General features: G+C 59.7%; 1 protein-coding gene across 1 annotated transcript in view; it reads right to left on the bottom strand.

The window, feature by feature from the left end:
* Positions 1 to 20,101, bottom strand: part of MINDY4 (MINDY lysine 48 deubiquitinase 4) — a 91,543-nt gene that overhangs the window by 18,181 nt on the left and 53,261 nt on the right. The window contains exons 10-14 of the mRNA XM_059712688.1: positions 18,418 to 18,519; positions 16,860 to 16,923; positions 16,184 to 16,249; positions 12,379 to 12,446; positions 626 to 689 (exon numbers count right to left, since the gene is read on the bottom strand). Coding sequence (XP_059568671.1) covers positions 626 to 689; positions 12,379 to 12,446; positions 16,184 to 16,249; positions 16,860 to 16,923; positions 18,418 to 18,519 — 364 coding nt within the window. The remainder of the gene's footprint in view (positions 1 to 625; positions 690 to 12,378; positions 12,447 to 16,183; positions 16,250 to 16,859; positions 16,924 to 18,417; positions 18,520 to 20,101) is intronic.

The raw sequence follows: 20,101 nt of genomic DNA, 5'->3' as shown, positions 1-20,101 counted from the left end.
CCAGAGAGGTAGCTGGACCACCCAGGTGGCCAGAGAAGCCTGAGGCCTTCCTCTGGGAAGCGGGCAGCAGCCACCCCAGTCCCTCGGGTGCCCTGGACAAACCACAGGCCCCGATCTGCCCCTGCGTGGTGCCCAAGGATGTTTTCGGGGCCGGCCCCATGAGCCAGAACCCAAGACAGCAGGGTCACTAGCGGACTGAAAGCTGGGCCTGTCGGACTGAGCGCTGCCAGCCTGCCTGTGCCCGTGTGGGCCGGACGTAACTGGCCCAGTGGCCACTCTGCGAGGCCTTGCCTCAGAGAAAGGCACAGGCAGGCCAGAGGTGGCACATGGCTCTTGACCAGATCCTTTCCCTGGTGCTACCAGGACTGGGAGGAGCTAGACAAGCAGCTGTGCTAACTGTCCCCTCCCCCAGTGAGGCCCCTGAAGGGCCCGCTGTGAACATGCAGAGAGAGGTTGTTGGTAAGACAGTGCGTGCTCTCCCACGCTGGCCCGGGCCCCCGTCCATGCCACCAGCTCCTGCTGGCAGAGGCAGGCACGTGGCAGCTGCTGGCAGAGGGCTGGCAGGACTGAGGAAGAAGAGGGAGAGAGAAGCAGCAGTGCCCCGGCCCCTCTCATGCCCACCGACCTGTGTGCAGTAGTTGTGCGCGCCAATCAGGTGGTTGGTGGGGACATCAAAGTCCTGGCGGACGCTGGAAGACACAGGGAAGGTGGTGTTAGCATGTCTCTGCCTGACTCGGGCCGCTGGGCAAGCCTTGCTGGTGGCGGGGCTCCCTCGGGCTCCAGGCTGAGGCCCAGAATTCAGGGGTCTGGGCTGTGGCTCTCTGCTCCGTACCTCCCTTGGGACTGGAGCCCAGGTGTCCTCGAGTCCCCAAACTCTAAGCAACAGCTCCACTCTGGCCTCCCCAGGCCCCCTGCCAACGCAGCAGGAAGAACCTGGGCTTGCAGTCCAACACCCTGCGTTCACATCCCAGCTGTCACTACGGTGGGCCCCGGGCATCCTCCGCCATCTCTGGGCCTCCGTCTGTGAGGCTGTTAAGTGGGAGGAATGGTCTGAAGGCGTAGCTGCCACCGCTGGGCACAGACCGTGTCCTGGGCCCAGCACACACCTGCTCCTAAACCCTGAGGAGAGCCGAGGCTCGGAGAACGACCGCCTCAAACCAAAAGGGGCTTGGCTCCTCTCACCCACCCAGCCCCCTGGGAGACGGGACCTTGTGGCTGAGGAAAGCCGTGGACGGGTGAACAGAGAAGGAGCCACCACCCATCAAACACACTCGGAGGACAGCAGTGCCAGCCCCAGCCCCTAGCCCCGGGGAGAATTTCTATTTTATAGGCGTCGGAGGGGCGACACCAGGGAGGCGATGTGCGGCTGGGGTCCTGGCCCCCTCTGCTGCCGCCCGCCCGGCCTCGCCCGGCCAGGCCTGCCTCCTTCACCCCCAGCCACGGAGCGCGTAGAGGAGGCCCAGAGGCAGGAAGGCTCAGCGCTCCTGTTTGTTTTTCCTTTTAGTGGAAGAGAAGAGAAACCTGGTCTCAATTTTGTGCTTTAAATCTAAGATCAGTCCACAAACATAAAACCCACGCCCTGGACCCTGGGCCCTGACCCTTCCCGGGGGAGCTGGAAACCCGAGCTCCGTGACCTCAGCAGGAGACGCGCTCTCTGGTTCTTAATAACCGTGGCCAAACGGGCAGCCTGTGGTCCACATGGGAGACGGCTGGGCTCGAACTATGAGTCCCGGCTGAGAGCCACGGAGGCCAGAGGCCTTGGGCAGGCCCTGGAGGCTGGCCCACCAGCGACGCCGGAGGCCTGGGAAGGAGCCGGCTGGGGGGACGGTAGCCGAGGGCCGCACTCGCTGGCATGAGCTCGGGCCGGAGAACGGATGGGAACGTTCTCCGTGATGTACACAGGCACCTTCTGAAGAGAAGAAGGGAACCTCGGAGGAGCCGAGTGGAGTGATAAGCATCGCTGGCCCCGCGCCACCAGCCGCGCTCAGGAGCAGCCGATCTCTGCAGCCTCCCAGCCTCGTGTTCACCCAGCGGGACTGAGCGCCTGCGTCAGCCGAGCACGGAGGGACAGGCCGAAAGGACAATGGGAGGAAGCGGTAATTGCATCCTTAGGTGCAAACACGATGGGAAGTTCAGAAGTGGGCTCAGATCTTAAAAGGCAGGAACATCTGTAGTTCACATTAGGGCATTCGGAGGACGACGCCAAGGAGCAGCTTATGGCTTCAGAGATTTACAACTTTGGCAAATGTAGCTGCCCGGACCTCCCTCCAGGGGAATTCCCTGGAGGGCTGAGTGTAAGCAGTCCTTGAGAGAAGGCGGCTCCCTCGCTCGGCAGGGCCACACGGGCCTCAGCTCCTGCCCCAGCCTGCTGTGTGGCCCAACCTCTCCTCGTCGGGCTCCCCTTTTGAGGGGCTTGCACATGACGAGTGGTGTCCCCAGGATTCATAGCTTGAGACCCTAGCCCCCAGGACCTTAGCATGTGACTGTATTTGGAGCAGAACTTTAAAGGGGTGATTAAGTTAAGCAAGCCCGTGAGGCTGGGCCCTAATCCAGTCTGACAGGACAGACAGAGGGACACCAGGGATGCGTGCACTGAGGAAAGACCACGCGAGGACACGGGAGAAGGTGGCCGTCCTTAGAGGAAAACAGCTCTGCCCACGCCTTGGTCTCGGACCTGCAGCGTCCAGAGCTGAGACAATGAACTTCAGCTGTGTAAGCCGCCAGTCCATGGAGCTTTGTTATGGCAACCTGTGAACGAATACAAAGACCACAGCCGCATCTCAGACTCAGAGCCCTTTCTTCACATGAAACCTACGTGCAGGAGCTCCACGCAGAAACACCAGGCACAGATGCCCTGGCCAACGGCTGGCGGAGGCTTGGCCGGCTTCCTCCCTCTTGCAGCCCTGCGGCCCCTCTGGTGAACCCCGAGGTCTCCATGGTCCTGGGAGCAGGGGCTGAATCACTGGAGCGGTTGCCTGAGCTCTGAGCTTCCTACGCTTCCTGGGTTTCTGAGCAACCAGCTGGGACAGGCCCTTCCTGGGACTGACGGCTATTCCACCCTAATGGGAAGGCTGTCCGTCAGGGGGCTGGACGACGCTGGGCCCAGGAGAATTCTGCATGGACACCAGGCTGGTGACAGGAGCCAGGGGTTCCAGGAGCAGAGCGAGGGGAGCCTGAGTGGACTCGCCCAGGTACGGAAACTTACGAGGAGGGGCGTGGCCCGGCTACCCTGCCCTCACCCTCCGCAGCATTCTGGAGCAAAGGGCCAGCACAGGGCCCAGTCTGGTGTGATGGCCCGGCCTCAGGGATGTCCAGTTCACCCACTGACCGAGGAGGGGAACACTGCCCAGGTACCAGCAAGGACTGCTTCTCCCATAGCAGGTCCCACCGACACGGCTGACCATGAAGCAGAACAAAGGGTGTGGGGCTGCACAGCCCTCAGGGCGAACACTCACAGATGGAAAACATTGCCCAGAGAAAGAACAAAACAGGCCTGTGATGGAGGCCAGCCCGGATCCAGCCCGCGAGCCAGGCCCAGTGCTCGGCTGCCTCTCAACTCCACCCTCCAGCCCAGGTCTCAGGGCAGGGGCCCCGCCACTGAGCGGCTCAGGTCGCCTGAGCCCTGAATCTGCAGTCTCACCCTTCCTTTCCAGTACTCTGTCCCCTCTAAAGCCTGGGGGGCGGGGGGGGGGCAAGGACCACCAACTGTGTTACTGGTGGGAAAACAGAGGCCCAGAAAGGAGAAGGGACTTGGGGTCTTGTTGTCAGAGTCAGTGGGCCAGGACTGTGCCCCCAGTGCCAACATCACAGTGTCTACCGTGGCCTGAAACACGGGAGAGTCAGGCCGGCCAGGAGCCCTGAAACCCTCACCCTAAAGCCGACCCATGTGCGCCTGAACGTTTGAATGAAGGAACAAATGAATGAAGGAATGAAGGGAGGAATGAATCTGAGCAATTCATTTGAACAATGACTGTCCAAGTGGCCTAGAGAAGTGGCTGCAACATACAGACATAGCCATTCACCAAAAAGCAAAGTCCACGCAGTGGTCAGTGGCCAGTCAGCCTTGAACTAGCTGAGTGGACTCAGGCAAGTCCCCGCCTCTCTCAGCTGTGTCCTCATTTGTAGCCGGAGGACTGGAGCCAGAGGACTGGAGCAGGGGTCTCCGGGGACCTCCTGGGATGTGAGCGAGTGTGCCTGGTCCATGACTCTGATATTTACAACGCCATCCCTAAAATAGGCGGGAATTAACCAGGAGGACCCAACCACTACCTCCCCTCCACCTGAGCTCTGGGGCGCCAGGCCCCGGAGGCACCCCCACCGCCCTCAGGGCCAGCTCCTGCCTGTCCTCCCAACAGACCCTCCCCCAGAGACTGCACTGCCCATTGCACTCCCCACCCCCGCAACAACCTCCGGAGACAGCACCCCTTCGCTTGGCGGCACTTCTGCGGCTTTTGAGGACATCAACAGTGCCCACAGCAGCTGTGGAACCGCTGTGAGAGCCTGGGCTTGGGAGTCAGGGAGCCCTGGATTCAAATCCAGCTGCTCACCAGGTGTCCCCTCTCCAAGCCTCAGTTTCCCCACTTGCAATGTGGGTACAATGGTGCCTCCTTCTAGTACAGGTTGCTGTGAGAACTGAGGGAGATGAACTGTATAAAGCATTTGGCATATGGTAACTATCACTTCCTTTTTCCTACAATAACAGCAATAATAACAACAACCAAAAAACAATGAGAGGTCACGAGTCCTGCAACCCCAACCTTTCATATCACGGCCAAGCCCCAGCGTAAACAGAGGCCTCCTCGGCCACAGTGGAGCCCTGAGCGTCGGAGAAGGATCAGGTAGAGCGGATACGGATACGACTGTTTTCCCAGAAAGGCTGAGGAAGTGGGCTGTGAGTCAGAGCGCCTGGGTGTCAGGCCCCTCTGCCACCTGCACCGGGAACCTTCAGCGAAGAGCTTTCCCTCCCTGATGGAAAAACATATATGAAATATATAACCGCCTCCGAGTGCTGTGCAATAAGGTCCGCGCCACAGAAAGGCCCGGCAGACGGCGGGCACGTCCACAGGAGCTGGGAGGAAGGGTCTGAGGGAGGAAGGAGCTGGGGGGCCCTGAGAGGCAGGGAAACGTGTGTGGAGGAGGGAAGAGAAAGCAGAGATGCCTAAGCCCTTCCCGAGCGGCCTCCCTCCTCCCCGCCCGCCTGTGCTCCACCTGCCGGCACCTCCCTCCCCAGCCAGGCCGTGTGCAATTGCTCCCTGCAAACCCACCACTGGTCTCCGTCTCCTTCGCCCACTGCAGTCAAAACCTTCCCCACGCCCCTCAGGGCCCTGCGAAACGTCACTCCCCCAAGGAGACGCCTCCCTCGCCCCAGCACACGTGCCCCATCTCTCGGTCACGTCCCCTTCCGAGGAACAACCCCCAGCTGCTCTTGCCTCTGCCTTCCCCTCCAGGAGCAGGACTCAGGGCAGGGCTACCATGTCTCACCTGGCTCCTGGGTGCACAGACAGGCTCTCACTCCTGTGCGCCTGCCCCACCCATCCTGGAGAGGCTGCAGGGAAGGCCGTGGTGGAACAGCCTCCAGAAGCCGGGAGGTGCACAGAGGCAGGCGAAGGCAGTTTCGCCCTTGCGCAGCGGAGTCTGGTCTGGGCCAGAAGTCGCCCAAAGGGCTCTCACCTCCCCCTCCTCCCCAGGCCTGTCCTCTATCTGGCCACCCAAACCCTCATGGAACAAGGAGGTACGGCCCTTGGATGAGTGGGTGTGTGTGTTGGATGCACTGAGTACTGGGGGACTCCCTCAGCTCTGCCACTAACCCTGGTGTGTCCCAGGCTTGGTCGCCCTTCGTTGCCAAGGGAGGTGGGTCCCCCACTCAGCCTTTGGTCTTGGGCCTGTGGGAGACCTAGGCGTCAGCCACGCCACCTGCGCTCACTGGCTGTGCATCGCCGTCCTGGCAGCCTGGGACCAGCCTTGCTTGGGCCCAGACCATGTGGGCTGCAATTAAATGGAGAGGGAAGCATGGGGACAAGCATCGGGCCCAATGGGCCTAATGAGATTCCTGTTTCCCGTTTCTCCTTCTCAGGGGCAGACACAGCCGAGCAGCACCTGCCACCCCTTCCCGAGCCCAGGGAGGGACATGCAGGCACGGGGCTGAGACCGGGAGCCAGGAGACTTGAGTGATGGTCCGCCCACCTGCTCCTAACTCCTCTGAGCCTTGGTCCCCACATCTGTGAAGTGGGGTAATGGTGCTAGGCCAGTGAGGTGGCCACAAGCCCCACAAGCTGTGGGGTGGCACGAAGGCCCCTCCTGGTGCCCTCCACTGGTCAAGAAGGCCTCACAGGGACCCCCAGAGGGAGCCAGCCAGAGACACACAGAATGGAGCTCTCGTCACTGCTCAGGAGCCAGGGGCTCCCAGAAAGGGCCCCGGGAGGGAGGAGGGGCAGCTGAGGAAAGTGGGGTCTCGGGCACCTGCTCTTTCCAACGGCACCGTTTGGGTCTATCTCCCCCACACACAGTTCTTAAGACACATTTGCTGAAAGGGATCATGGCCTCCACCCTCACCTGAATAACAGTGACGCCGATTGGGAATTCATTGAGGAAGTTCCCTAGCTAGAGTCGAAGACCTTGGCAGGGCGGTAGGAGGGCCCCTAGCCATCTCTCATGTTCTAGGTGGGGACCCAGGTGAAGGCCTCGTTATTCCGGCTGGAAGTTAGTGGGTGTGAGAGGATGGAGGAGAAAGAGGACACACACCCTATCCGTCCTCTCCCATCAGCAGACACGTGGGCCACCAAGGCCCTGGGATCCTGAGCAAGAACAGCCCCTGCTCACAGCCTGACGTTGCAACCACTGCCACCCCGGGAGCCTGTGCAGGCCTCCTCCAGGGCCCGGCCTGGCCCAGCCCCCACTCCCTCTGCTCTGCTGGTGCCGCCCAAACTCCCCATTCCCGACCCGCCAGCCGTCTCTTCCCCAGCCAGTGTGGAGCCCTTTGAGTTTCCCCGCCATGTTCACATGCCCACGATGGGTGGGACCCAGGCCTGGCCGAGGTGAGGCCTCAGGCACAGGGCACGGGTCCAGCAGGCAGAGGGGGCTGGAGAAAAGGGGCCCCCACCACGCAGGAGGGGCCCCTGAGAACACCGCTGAGGCAGGAAGGAAGACTCAAGGGACAGAAGGAGGGACATCAGGTCCCAAAGACGCTGTCTGGGTTCCTGGGTCCAACCTCCCAAAAGCCCGAAGCCATTGATCCGAGCCTGTCGATAGCGCCCTGTGCTGCTGACACGAAGAGCTGAGTCTCTGTCGCTTGCCTTCGCACCAACACTCAGGGGTGGCTTTCGTGTCAGGGCTATTTGCACAAAGAAGTAAACTGTGCTGCTGCTGCTGTGTGTCCTCTTGGACAGAATCAGGGCCGCCATGGTGCACACGCGGCCTCGCCCTCCCTGCCGGCTCTGTGTCCAGAAGCCGCTTCAGCGCATGACAAACCACCCTCTATTTGGGACTCTCAGGACGGCCTTGGGCAGCCGAGTTGCCACTGTAACAAATGCCAAGGGTCCACTTCATGAAAAGGTTCTCTTCATAAGCTGTTCCCCCCACCCCCAGGCCTGTGCCACCCGGTGGGCACCGCCCAAGCCCCCCCCCCACCACCCCCTTGCCAGGCCACGTCACCTCTGACTCCTGGGGCACTGAGCACCCGCACTGTGCAGGCCTGGCTGGGAGCGGCCCTGACCCAGGGCCCTGGGCACCCCGGGGGCGTGGGAGAGCGCGCTGGAAAGTTCGAGGACGTGCGGTTTGGAAGGCAGGGGAGCTAGGGGAGCATGAGAGCCTGTTGAGATGTTCTGTAAGCAACTCAGATCTGAGGAAAGAAAATAGAGGGCTTGAAATCAAGTGGAAAAAATAAAATCTTCACAAGCCTTCACTGTGGTCCGGAATGAACAATAGTCCAAGGCCAGCTTTGCTCCTGCTCTGCAGCCTCTGAGGAGGGGAAGGGCAGGCTGCACGCCTGGGTTGGGGACAGCCAGGGGGCAGGAGGTGCCGGCTGTGGTGTGAGGCCTGCCCGAGCCTCAGGCATGGGTCTGAGAGCCTTGCTAGGAGGGAGAGGTGGCCACACCTCAGTCTCACACACACATACACTCACACACATACACTCACATACATTCACACACACATACCCACACACATTGATATTTAGAGAGAGTGGAGAGGAGAGGTAGAGACAGAGGGAGAAACATCAATGTGAGAGAGACACATACACAACACTCACATGGACACACTCACACACATACATACACACACAATCAAGTCACTTTCCCACGATCTCAAACACACCCACCAACACGTATGGCCTCACACCCAGCCCGGCAGCCTCACCTCACCACTTCTCGTACACGTACACGTGTACACACACACACACACACACACACACACACACCGTGACTGTACAGGTCTGGGAGGGTTCGGGCCCCACACTCCGCCTCTCCCTGGATGAGCAGCGTGGGACCTGAGCCACTCGGCTCTCCCTGGGCTCCCAGAGGATGTCATCCGCTGCCCGACAGTCACAGATGCCCCTGGAAGGGCCTCGAAGGCGCTGGCACAGCTGAATCTGAACCCAGAGTGGGAAGCGACCATCTGGCCCAGCCGCGTTCAAATGCTTCCACGGGGGGAGCTTCTCCACAACGGGGTCTCAAAGAGGCACCGGAGGGGGGGGGGGCAGGGTCTCCTCCCCACCCCTCTGCTGCCTCGGAGCCGCTTTGCCTCATCTGCTATATGCAGTGAGCTTCAGCTTCGGGATACGGTTTCCTTAGGAAAAACCTATTTCTTTTCACTACAGAAAGAGACTAAGAAGCACAGTCCAAACCCCTCCGGTTAGAGATGACAAAGCTAAGGCGCAGGTAGGTCAGCCACACGGCTCGTGGGCAACAGAGCGAAGATGGGGGCCCAGGCCCCACAGCTACAGCGCAGCCAGTGAGGGGGACACCTCCTTCTGTGTGACTTGCCACCGCCGGGCTGCCCTGGATAAGCCCTCAGCTCCATCCGGCAAGTGGTGCCTGGGCTGGGGACGTTCTCCCTGGGTGCCCACATGTCTACAGAGAAAGGCCAACCCCCAGGCGGGCAGGATGAGGTGGGTTTCCACGGTCCTGGGACCCGTCCACTGCCAAGCGGATCACAGCCAACCCCGAGCCAGGCCTGGCATCCCTCCTGAGCCCGGAAACCAGAGGCTCCGGGGCCGAGGAGGCTCCATGGGGCATGCCACGTGATGGCCGCGAGGGGCGTGGGCCATTCCAGGAGCTCCCTCCCCAGAGGCGAAGGCGAGAACAGCTTCTTCAGAAGACCCCGCAGAAATGCCAGGAATGCTCGGTGCTATTTTAAGTAACTTCAGCATGATCCTCACAGGATCTGGGCAGTGTGTGCTGCTGGGGCTGCTCCTGCCCTCCCTGCCAGTCCTTCTTTCCCCTGCAGGAAGCCCCGTCTCTGGCAGCCCTGGGGGGATGGGGGGTCATGAAGGGTCATCCTGGGACTGCCTGGGGGTGGAGGGAGCCTGGGTCTGGACTGGAGAAGGCCTGCCCGTGCCCCACCTGATGTTCTCAGGCAGCCTACCTAAAAGTCACCTTTTGTTTGTTGTTATTAATCCTCACTGAGGACACTTTTCCATTGATTTTTAGAGAGAGGGGAGTGGAGGGGGAGAGACAGAGGGAGAAGCATCAATGTGAGAGAGATGCATGGGCTGGTTGCCTTCCGCATGTGCCCTGGCAGGCTGGTGATCAAGCCTGCAACTGAGGTACGTGCCCTTGACTAAAACTGACTAGAACTAAAAGGCATCTTAAACACATAGGAGAGAGTTGGTGTCCTCTCCAGCACCTCTGGGGGGCGCACTCCAGGGCAGGGACGGGTCCTCCCGCCGCCTTCTCCCGCTCCATCTGAGGAACAGCACTCAGCCCCAGGGAGCCCCGCGCCACTAGAAAGTGCCTGCCAAGGGTGACTGCAGCCGCAGGCGCACCCATCACCCATTGCAGGACATCCCTGTGGCCGCGTCTCCTCCACGAGGACAGGATGGGATACCGGGCATCTGGGCACAGCGGAGACAGGGTCAGATGGCAGCGGCCGTCATCCAGGCTTGCTACCCAGCCCGTGCCAAGCACACACTTACTTCTCCATTAAATCTTGGGAAGCAGAAATTACCACCCCCTTTTACAGACAAACTCAGGTTCAGAGGGTTATACAGTCAGACCTGAAACCAAGTCTGTTTTATTCCCAAGTTCAGATCCTTAAACAGCAAACCAAAGAGCCCTGTCTGGGGTGTGGGGTCAGGCTGCCTGGTCGAGCTGTGTGACAGGGGTAAGCCACTGGCCTCCCACACCTCACTTCTTCACCTGAAAGGCAGGGAGGGTCAGTCGTCACAACAGTGCCGCCCAGCAGGGTGCTGTGAGAATGACAAGCTTCACGTGTGGGTGTTAGAGCGGAGGGAGAAACATCACGATGTGGGTGCCATGGCTCCCGGTGCCCAGAGCGTGTCCGCTGTGCTGTCTTCTTAGGAAAGGGGAAGGGGAGGCCGTGGGAGTCAGACAAGCCCGATCGGCTCCTGCTGAGTCCAACACTAAAGCAGGTCTCTGCGCCAGTCCTGCTGGCAAGCGGGGCCAGGCTGGCCTAAGCTGCCCGGGGAGACCTCAAAATCATCTGCCTCCAGGCCCCGGAAGGTCCTCAGGGGCTGTGAAGGGAGGGGACTGTCAGTAACATGCTCTCTCTCCTGCCCTGGGAACTGGAGGGGACTGCAGCTGGGTCACACGTGTGTCTGCCTGTGTGTGTGTCTGTCTGTGTGCATATGTGTGCATGTCTGCTGTGTGTGTGCCTGTGTGTGTGTGTGGGGGGGTGCCTGTAGTGAAGAGGAAAGGGTTTGGTAGGGCTGTAACTTCAGGCCCATCAGCATGAGCTTCTGCAGGCTCAGTGAGGCACCTTCCCCACATGCGTGCCCAATGCCCACAGGTGACGTCCTGCCCGGCGTAGGTGAAGGGCAGGAGGGGGCAAAAGCAGCCCTGGTGGCCCAGCTCTGGACAATGTGAACAGCAGCCTGGATGGTGGGCCTGGAGCCTCTGCAGCCTGAGACAACAGAACCGTTCCCTGCAGGAGGCATGTAAACAGGGTGCCAGCTCCCAGGCTGGAGCCAGGGCCTAGACCCCCTGAGCGAAAGAGGCTGCTGCACAGGTGGGGAAGCCGAGGCTGGGAGGCTCCCACTGCGAGACGTCACCAGGCCTGGCCCTTCTGAAAGCTCAGCTTCCTGTCAGTGAGGTCTGGGTTCTCACCACAGCTGGAGACCCCTCCCCCCACCCTGTCAGCCCAGGATCAGCAGACCAGGCCTGGGGAGGAGGCAGTGCAGCTCATGGTCTCCATGCACGTGAGCCGGGCCAGGAATGAACCCTATCATCATGGCAGGATTAGGAGAAAATGCCATTCGAAAACGCTGAGCGCACATGTTAATAAGGTCAGCAGCAGCAGGTGGCCGGCGGCACCAGGCCTCAGCGCCCTCCCGTCCTCCTCCCAACAGCACTGAGGCCTCATGGAGCGTGGACCGGCCCAGGCCCGACCTCAGGAGCAAGTGTCTCCTTCTTCCTGGGCCTCCCCAGCCTGGGCACCGCACGACGACGCTTTCAGCCGCCCCACATCCCGGGCCGAGCTGCTTAGGGTTATTCCCAAATCTTCCTCACACCAAGCACCCAAAAGTGCAAATGCATTCCCCCAGGTCTCCACGCCTCAGGGCCGTCTCTCTGCTTGGAACTGAGTGTGGCATCGATTGTACTCCACAAGATATTAATGTGCCATTAAGCTGAACTCTCCCTGGTGACATAGGCCCAGCGAGGGACATGGATGAGAAGTCCAGAGAGCTCCTAGGAGTAATCTTGATGGAGGCTCCAGCTCGGGGGCTGCAGGGGATGAGGATGCCTGGAGTCGGGATCCAGCCTTCTGCCCCCACTGCCTGCCAGGCCCCCACACGCCCACCCCACCATCTCAGTGCTGGCTAGACCCGAGCCTTGCAGCCTGCAGGTTGCCTTGGCCTAGGGTGAGTCCCCCTTTCCCTGAGCTCTGGGAGGTGAGTCACCTCCCAGGTCTCAGACTCGATTGTCCATCCCCACACATGTCTCAGGGGAGTCCACATGGGTGTGAAGTGTGCCCAGTGAACTCTCAGGTCACCCCCTCACTACTCCGCACACGCAGGCAGACCGAAAAGAAGGCAGCACTGAACACACATGCATGTAGAATGTAACTGCTCTCTCCTCCGCCAGCCTCCCAACCAGGCTCACAAAGGAAGCACCCACTGTGCTCCAAGCACCGCCCTGCGCTCTGGGGAGGCGCAGTGAGCAAGACAGACAAGCCACCCGGGAGGTGAGGGAGGAAGATACTCACAGCTCAGTGGACCGGGACAGGATGGCAGACAGGGTGAGCAGGATGCATCCATAGGGGCCCACTTCGAACTGGGAAGAGGAGAAAGGAATGAGCACCCGTTAGGTCTGCACCTTCCTCCTTTCACTTCCGGGGGTCACAGCCCAGGGAGCAGCCTGACCGTGAGCCAGCTGCCTCTAGCCAGCCCTGAGGTGGCTGGGTGGCCCCAAGGCAGACCCCCTCAGGGATGAGGACGATGGGAGCAGACACAGTGCCCACCCAGGACCACACCCTCCACCTCCAGGTCCTGGAAGCTCAGGACTCAGCAGCAGCAGGAGCAGCCTGTTACCAAGGCCAGTGTCTTATGCTCATCGTCACATTTCACGCTCACAGACTGTCCCGTGAGGACTGCTAGTCCTGCCATCTGCCCTATGAGGAAACTGGGGCTCAGAAACTGTGCAAGTGGCAGGCCAAGCAGCCAGGGAGCAGCCCGGCAGGCGTGTGGGGGTTTCATCTGGTTTCAAACCCCTTACTTCACAGAGCTGCGCCGTGGAGAGCAGCAAAGAGCGGGCTGGGCAGAGTGGGGTCTGGAGGGCAGTAAGGTGGGCTGGGCAAGAGCAAGGGCAGATCCGGTCTTTTAAAGTTTTTATTTCCGTCCTCATGGATTATTTGGATTTTTTAGATATCGCATTACAATATTATTTATGCTGATTACTGAGGTTTGGGGTGCCCCTCGAATTTGGCACCCAAGGGGAGCACCTTACTTGTCTCTCCTAGTCCTGGCCTGTTTGGAGCCACGGCTTCGAGCTGGGCTGCCTGCTTGAAATCCCAGCTCTGCCACTCCTAGCCATGTGACCACAGGGACATTTCCTAACTTCTCTGTCCCCAGTCTTCTCCTCTGTAAGCAAGGATTCAAATCATAGGCCCTACACTCCCCAGGTCATTGTGAAGATTAAGTGAGATCATCCTTGCAACGCACCTGGACCAGGCCCAGCACCTGTGTTAGCTGTTGGTGGGATGCTGGCTCCACACTGCACACCTGTCAGTGAGCCCCGCAGGCACCGTCTACTGGGCTAGACCGTGTGCCTTGGGTTTCCTAGAGAAATGCCATCGCCTCACTGCAAATCAGTGTGAAGACCTTACTCATCCCACTTTGGTGACGACACCACTTCTGTGAACTGCTGTCGAAGATGCTGCCTGTTAAAATAGCCAGTTCTTTACATGTGATCAGTTTGGTTTTGGACTTATAGCCAGGAAAAAAAGGTTGTTTTCCTGGAGCAATTAAGATTTATAGAATTTATCATATTTACATTTTGCCTTGGCTGCCAAGCTCTGAGCCAAATATGGTGCTCAGGTGTGATAACTATTTTAGCTCCAGCTTTTGATAAAATTATCTCTTCTTTTTCTCAAAATATAGTCTTTACTTCTGTCCACTAATTCAATTAGTCATTCAAAAAAAGCACCACGTGCAGTAGCCAAGCGGCTACTCCCTGCTAAGGTTATGCTGTGAACAGGTGGGCACAGATCTGCCTCCTGATAGGTAACTCGGGGGAGGAGGACAAGACACAGGAGGGGTGGGGAAGGGGCTCTGCTCTGATGGGAATACAGGTTCCTCTGGAGACACACAGGAAGGGCCTTCAATACCAACGTCGAGTTTGGGGAAGGAGGGAGTGTCAAGAAAGGCTTTCTGGAGAAAATGGTGTCTGAACAGAAACCCAAGGGACAAGGCGGAATCAGAAGGGAGTGCTGTTCCGCGCAAGAGGAAAGGCACGTGCAAAGGCCTAGAGCTGTGGTCGGCAAACTGCGGCTTGCGAGCCACATGCAGCTCTTTGGCCCCTTGAGTGTGGCTCTTCCACAAAATACCACAAAATACCACGTGCGGGCGCGCACATACAGTGCAATTGAAACTTCGTGGCCCATGTGCCACGAAGTCGGTATTTTGTGGAAGAGCCACACTCAAGGGGCCAAAGAGCCGCATGTGGCTCGCGAGCCGCAGTTTGCCAACCACTGGCCTAGAGGCATGAGAGGGCGGGCTACCTCCGTTAGAACACAGAAAAGCCCCGAGGACATCACTCCTCAATAAGTGACTTTCCATCTGTGATTGGAAGTAGAGATGGAGGAAACGAGTCAACAGCCATCTTAAACCCACCTCGTCTTAATCCTGTGATCCCAGGCCAGTCACCTCACTGTTGTCCTCCTGTCCCCATTTGCAAAACGTGGACCACGCACAGCTCCTCTGCACATTTCCGCGGACGCGGTGACCACCGCACAGAGCAGGGCTGAGTCCTTGCCGGGGGACAGGCCTGGCGGACTTGGGCCCCCTGCGCCCTTGTCACGGCTCTACCACTGACTTGTGTGCTGCCTTAGGGAGTGACAAAGCTCTCCCAGCCTCAGTTTCCCCTTCCGAAATGCCTGCCCGCTCTGCCTTGGACTGGCACATCGCCTGGACAGGCCTGCAGAGACTGTCTCCTCGTAGGACCGTGATGAAGGGGACACCAAAGCCACTGGGAGCCCACTCTCTCACGGGAAGAGCTATTATTCCACTCGGGCCAACCTTGTCCAGTCCCTGGGACACCCTGAGGGACCTTGCAGGGCCCTGGCTGTGGCCTCCATGTGGACTGTTAGAAGAGACCACAGACCAGAGGAAATGCCCCCACCTGGGCTCTTGCCGGAACATGACCGAATGGCACCAAAAAAACCCAAAAAACATTGATTCAAATTATCTCATCAAATTCAAGCTGCCAAGACACGGGAGACCGCAGGGCCAGGCGCCTTCCCTGAAAGGCCGGAAACCATCGCTGGGGCCAGGAACCCGTCTGTCCCGCTGGGGAAGGGCCATTCCCATGCTGCTCGGGCCGCAGAGACCCAAGCCCACCCGGAGCCCCACTCGGAGGCAGGGCGGAGGCATCCCCGGCTCCCGGGGACCAGCCAGACACCCCCCCAGGGGGCGAGCGGTAATGAAAGCACAGCAAGGAGGCTATTTATTTGGGCAGAGACGGCTCGGTGTTGGTTTCCAGGCCTGGCACGAGGAAGCCCTCTCAGGCGCAGGCCATGAAAAATGAATTTGGTGAGGGTTGTGCTGAGGCAGCTCAGCGGCTTCCAGCAAAAACATAAGTTAAACTGCAGGGGAAACACAGCCTTCCAGAGAGGAGGGCCAGCTATCGACCGCGTACACCCAGGGACCAGAGCGGGCAGGGGTGGGGGGAGGGAGGTTTGCCCAGAGGCTGGCAGAGGAAGGCGTCCCTCCCCAGCACAGGCCCCACGCTCTGAACCTTCGCAGCCAGTCTTGCTGGGGCTTCCTGGACACCTGGGGGTACAGGCCCCGCCCACACTCAAGGATGTAGACCTTGGTGCTGAGGGTCACCAGAGGCCATTGGTGGGCAGTGAGGGGGCCTCAGATGCTTGGGTCATGTGATCAGCACCCCAGGGCCCCTCCCACTCACTGGCAAAGGGTTCTTTGCTTCTGGAGGTGTCTGCTTCCCCGCAGACAGAAAGCTCTCAAAGCCACCGTCGAGTGGCTGCCTCCCTCCACTCGGACCCCGCTCCATCCGCCGCGGAGCCCCCACAGTGGCAGCAGGCTGAACCTGGCAGCCACGCCAGACCTCCAGGAAGCATGGCCGGGCCTGGGTCCCCGCTCCCCAAGCCCACTCTGCTGCAGCCACGGTGCCCAGGGCCAGCAGCAGCTCCTCCCTAGCCTCTCCCCACCACCCCCCAGCACCGCCCAGGGTGGGGGAAGGGGGGGAGGGGCAATGCCAGTTCACCAACATCTCGTCTACAAACAAAGTAGGCTTAACAACGCGCACCCCACAAACTAAACCACCGCGCGTACCTGATGGATGCTTTGTTGGAGAAAAGCCACCAGCTCCTCATAGCAGGTCAAATCGTAGAGTATGAGCTGAGGAGATACAAACACAGAGTGAACCGCCAGAGCCAGGAGCCTGAGGAGCACCTGGGGGTGGGGCGGGGGCGGGCGGGGACGGTGGGGCAGGTGCCCTATCCAAATCGCCACCCAGGCCAGTTCTAAGCCCAGCAGGCAGCATCCTGAGTGGAGTGGAAAGCAGCAGATAGGAGTTTCTTTTGCTTTCTCGGGCAGATCAGGAAAAACCACTTTTAGAGAAAACATCCAACAAAGTGAGACCCTTCCTTAGGCTCTCAGGGCCACATGTGCCCAGACTCAGGTCACGTGAAACCACTCGGTAAAGCAAAGCCCCCACGGTGGCGGCCTCCTGCGGGGGGAACTCTGGGCTTGGTACAACCTCGATGTCACAGGCTGACCAACAGCCTTTTGCGGGGGCCATAAAGCCAGTTCTGGCAAGAACCCACCCCCAAAGCCCCCACCTGCCCGCCCCAGCCCCAGCCCTAGCCCCAGCCCCTGGAGGAGGTTCTGCTGGCGGGGCCACAGGGAGGGCTGGCCCTCCCCAGCTGAGGAAGGATTTACTTATATGAAAGGAGACCGTGCCCAAACCAAGCCAAGGGTTGCGTGATAATTTTCCAGAAAGCCGTACTGTTTCTAAGACTCCATCTGCTTTGTATTTCCCTGTTGGAATGAACTGCTGTGTTCCCGAAGCCCTAAAAAGGAAATGGAGACGCATGAGTCCTGTGTGTGGAAAAAGGCATGACCTTGAGCCAGGGCGAGTCCACATGTGCCATTCAATGAGGACGGGCGGGAAGTTGGCTCCAGGGAGAGAAGGAGCCAAGGCTGGGTCCAGAGAGCACCACGAACAGGAGAAAGGGGGAAAGGAATGGAAAACAGACAGCAGGAGAGCTTGGCATGCCAACCCACGCCCTGGCAGAAGGAAGTCGGCCTGTCACCCACAGCCGACAGACACAGTTCCACACTCAGGGATGCTGGCTTGCCCTTGGTGCTCAGGGACGTCAGGAATCCCAGCCTCTGAGGCTCCCGCCGACCCACCAGCGTGTTTTCACAGCATCCTGGGTGCCCCTGCCGCCCAGTGAGGCCGGGCCTAGAAGCTGGGCTGGGGGTTGGGGCCGGCTGTGTAGCCTCGGGCCAGCCACTGCCCCTCTCTGGGCTTCTCTTTCCTAGTCTGTAAACCAGGAAGAAACTGAATTTTTGCCCCATCTGCTCTCAGGGCTGCCAGGCAGATCCTCAGGGCCAGGGTTAGTACGTTAACTGGAACATGGGTACCAAGGACGAGCGCTCTGTAGGATCAATAAGAATAATGGCAATACCTACACTGACATGGCACTTATATGTGCCGGACTTGTCCTGAGCATTCCACATTCATTTGTTGTTATCTATCATTTATTTACATGGATTTATGGTTTACACTGATAGATCATCATTTATTATACATCATTTGATTTATATGGACTCATTTAATTCCCTCATAATCACAAGTCATGTAATCATCACCCCCATTTTCCAGATGAGTCAACAGATGAGGCACAGAGAGGTTGAGTCAGTTGCCCAAGATCCAACAGCCAATAAGTGACAGAGCTGGGAAAAGGCAGCCCTTTACTACAGCCTGGCCCTGGGGCTGGGGCCCAGTAATGCTTCCATCAGGCCGGAAGCCAGCCATCCGTGTGGATTCCGAGGATGGCGCCTCCACATGGGGTAGGAGGGAGGTAGCAGGAAGGCACTGTTGGCTCCACCATCAACCACTCCCCTGAGCCCCCTCCTCTGAGGGACCCAGGCGACAGAACAAGCAGAGCGTGCTTTGGGGTTGGGGAGAGGATACAAATCGGGGCGGTGGTGACTAGGTCAACTGAAGGGTTGTTTTCCAAGGCTTCTGGATCAGAAAATTATAGAGGAGAGCAGGCTGCGGGTCAGAGGTTTTCTCAGGGAGGTACCACCTCCGAGAGCTCCCCAGGCTTGGGGAGCAGGCAGGCAGGCAGATCTGGCCTGTCCTGAGATGAGACTGACACCTCCCCTCCCTCCCCAACCCCCCGCCAGGGCAGGGCTGCCCAGCACATCCGATGGCTCTCGGGGCCGGTCCCAGCATGGGACACAGGCAGGGGTCTGGGAGGACGCACAGCCAGCTTGACCACAGCTGAGCCAGCCCAAGGTTAAGTGGTAGCAACACAGCCCGGGGAAGCACTTACAGTGTGACCACGGCTCTCTCGTGGCCCCCAGCCCGCCACAAAATGTCCGCGATGGCCAGGGCCAGGCAGTGGGTCCTGTGGGCATTGGACGGTTGCAGCTGCCTGAGGAGGAAAAAGGAGTGTGTTTATGTCGACGGGACAGAAACCAGGGGCAGCGCAGCCCCGTGGCAGATGGCCGGTCCTTTCCTCTGCCACCCAGAGGGGCGCCCTGCAGAGCCTGGAGGTACCTCCTCCGATGAGGACCAAGGGAAGCGTCTGGAGGGAGGGGCCCTGGGCGGGGCTGGAGGAGGAGCAAAGGGACTGGAGACTTGATGGCCCTGGGGTGTGTGTAAAGGGGGGTGAGTTCTGGCAGCCCCAGAGGCTGAGCAGATGTGCCCCAGGCCTGCTGCCACTGAGGAAGGAAAGCCATCCCGGACACAGGCAAGGCACTGCCCTGTCCCAGCCATGCTCAGCGACACCTGGGCCCCAGAGACAACAGGAAATGAGACCACAGGTGTGGGGTGGGGCACCTGCTGGTGACTAGAAGTCGTAGGGCGAGGGGATATGGGAGAGGAAGGCTTCGAGATGAAGAGCACAGGGCGGGGATCGGGCTGAGGGAGGCGGTTTATGTGCCTGGGAACACATCAAAAGCCCTGATGAGTGGCCGGGGCTGAGTAGAGGGTTCCGAGCCACCTGAGGGTCCTGGGCACCTGGGTGGCTCAGACCGCCCAGAGAGAGGACGAGGAGCAGCAGAGAGAGTGGCCAGGATGGACCCAGGGAACCCTAGCACTGGGGGAGCAGACTTGGGAGGGGTGCTGTCCCACAGAAGGACTCTAAGAAGGATGGGCAGTCAGTGGTGCCAAAAACTGCAGAAAATCTCTTACGAAAATAAAAGGCAACAAAGAGGCCCCTGGTGAAGGGAGGGAGAGAGGAGGGCAAAGCCAAGCAGGGCGCCTCCTTCGTCCCCGCCCAGGACTCTGGCGCTGCGCTCCCTCATCGCTCCAGCACCTGCGAAGGGGGCAGGCACTATCATCTCCAGGTCAGAGGGGAAGCCTGAGGCACAGAGACTAACGCCCCACCTAAATCACACAGCAAAGATGGGAAGTCCTACCACAGCACCCAGGGACGGGGAGAGGGTGGACAATGGCCGCCCGTCCGGGGCACGTGGCTTTGAGAACCAGCCTCCCTTTGCCTCCAGCCTGTCCGTCCGGCACCGGGCTCCTGGCTACAGCCCCTCCAGCCTCCGAGTTTCTACACAGCCGTCCTCATCCTTTCCTGGGCTTCCACTTGGGCTCTCCACCCTCCCTGCGCTCCGCCAGCCTCCTCCTCAGTGAGACCCAAGCTCCCCGAAAGCACCGTGGGGCTGTGGCAAGGGCGGCGGTCGGGCCTGGGTTCCACTCTGGCTCCCAGGCCCTGGGAAGCCCCTTGCCCTTGCTGACTGTCACCTCCCCACCTGTAAACGGGCACTGGGCCCGATGCCCCTAAGCATGCCATCCTGCCATTTCCCTGGCCCCGGGGCCTATGGGTGCGCCCACCTATGTGTGTACAACTGAAAATCAAGGGGAAGGGGGCGATGTGATCTGTCACCCAGACTACTGCCACCAGATAACTTGGTGTCTGCTCTCACGGCCAGGCCTCAGTGACCAGGATGGTCCTCATTGCCTTGCTCAGCAGACACACACTTATCAACCTCCTACCATGCATC

The sequence above is a fragment of the Myotis daubentonii genome, chromosome 10 (genome assembly GCF_963259705.1).
Source record: "Myotis daubentonii chromosome 10, mMyoDau2.1, whole genome shotgun sequence".
NCBI classification, from domain to species: domain Eukaryota; kingdom Metazoa; phylum Chordata; class Mammalia; order Chiroptera; family Vespertilionidae; genus Myotis; species Myotis daubentonii.
The sequence above is the reverse complement of the archived record's forward strand: the minus strand, read 5'-3'. Positions and strand labels throughout refer to the sequence as shown.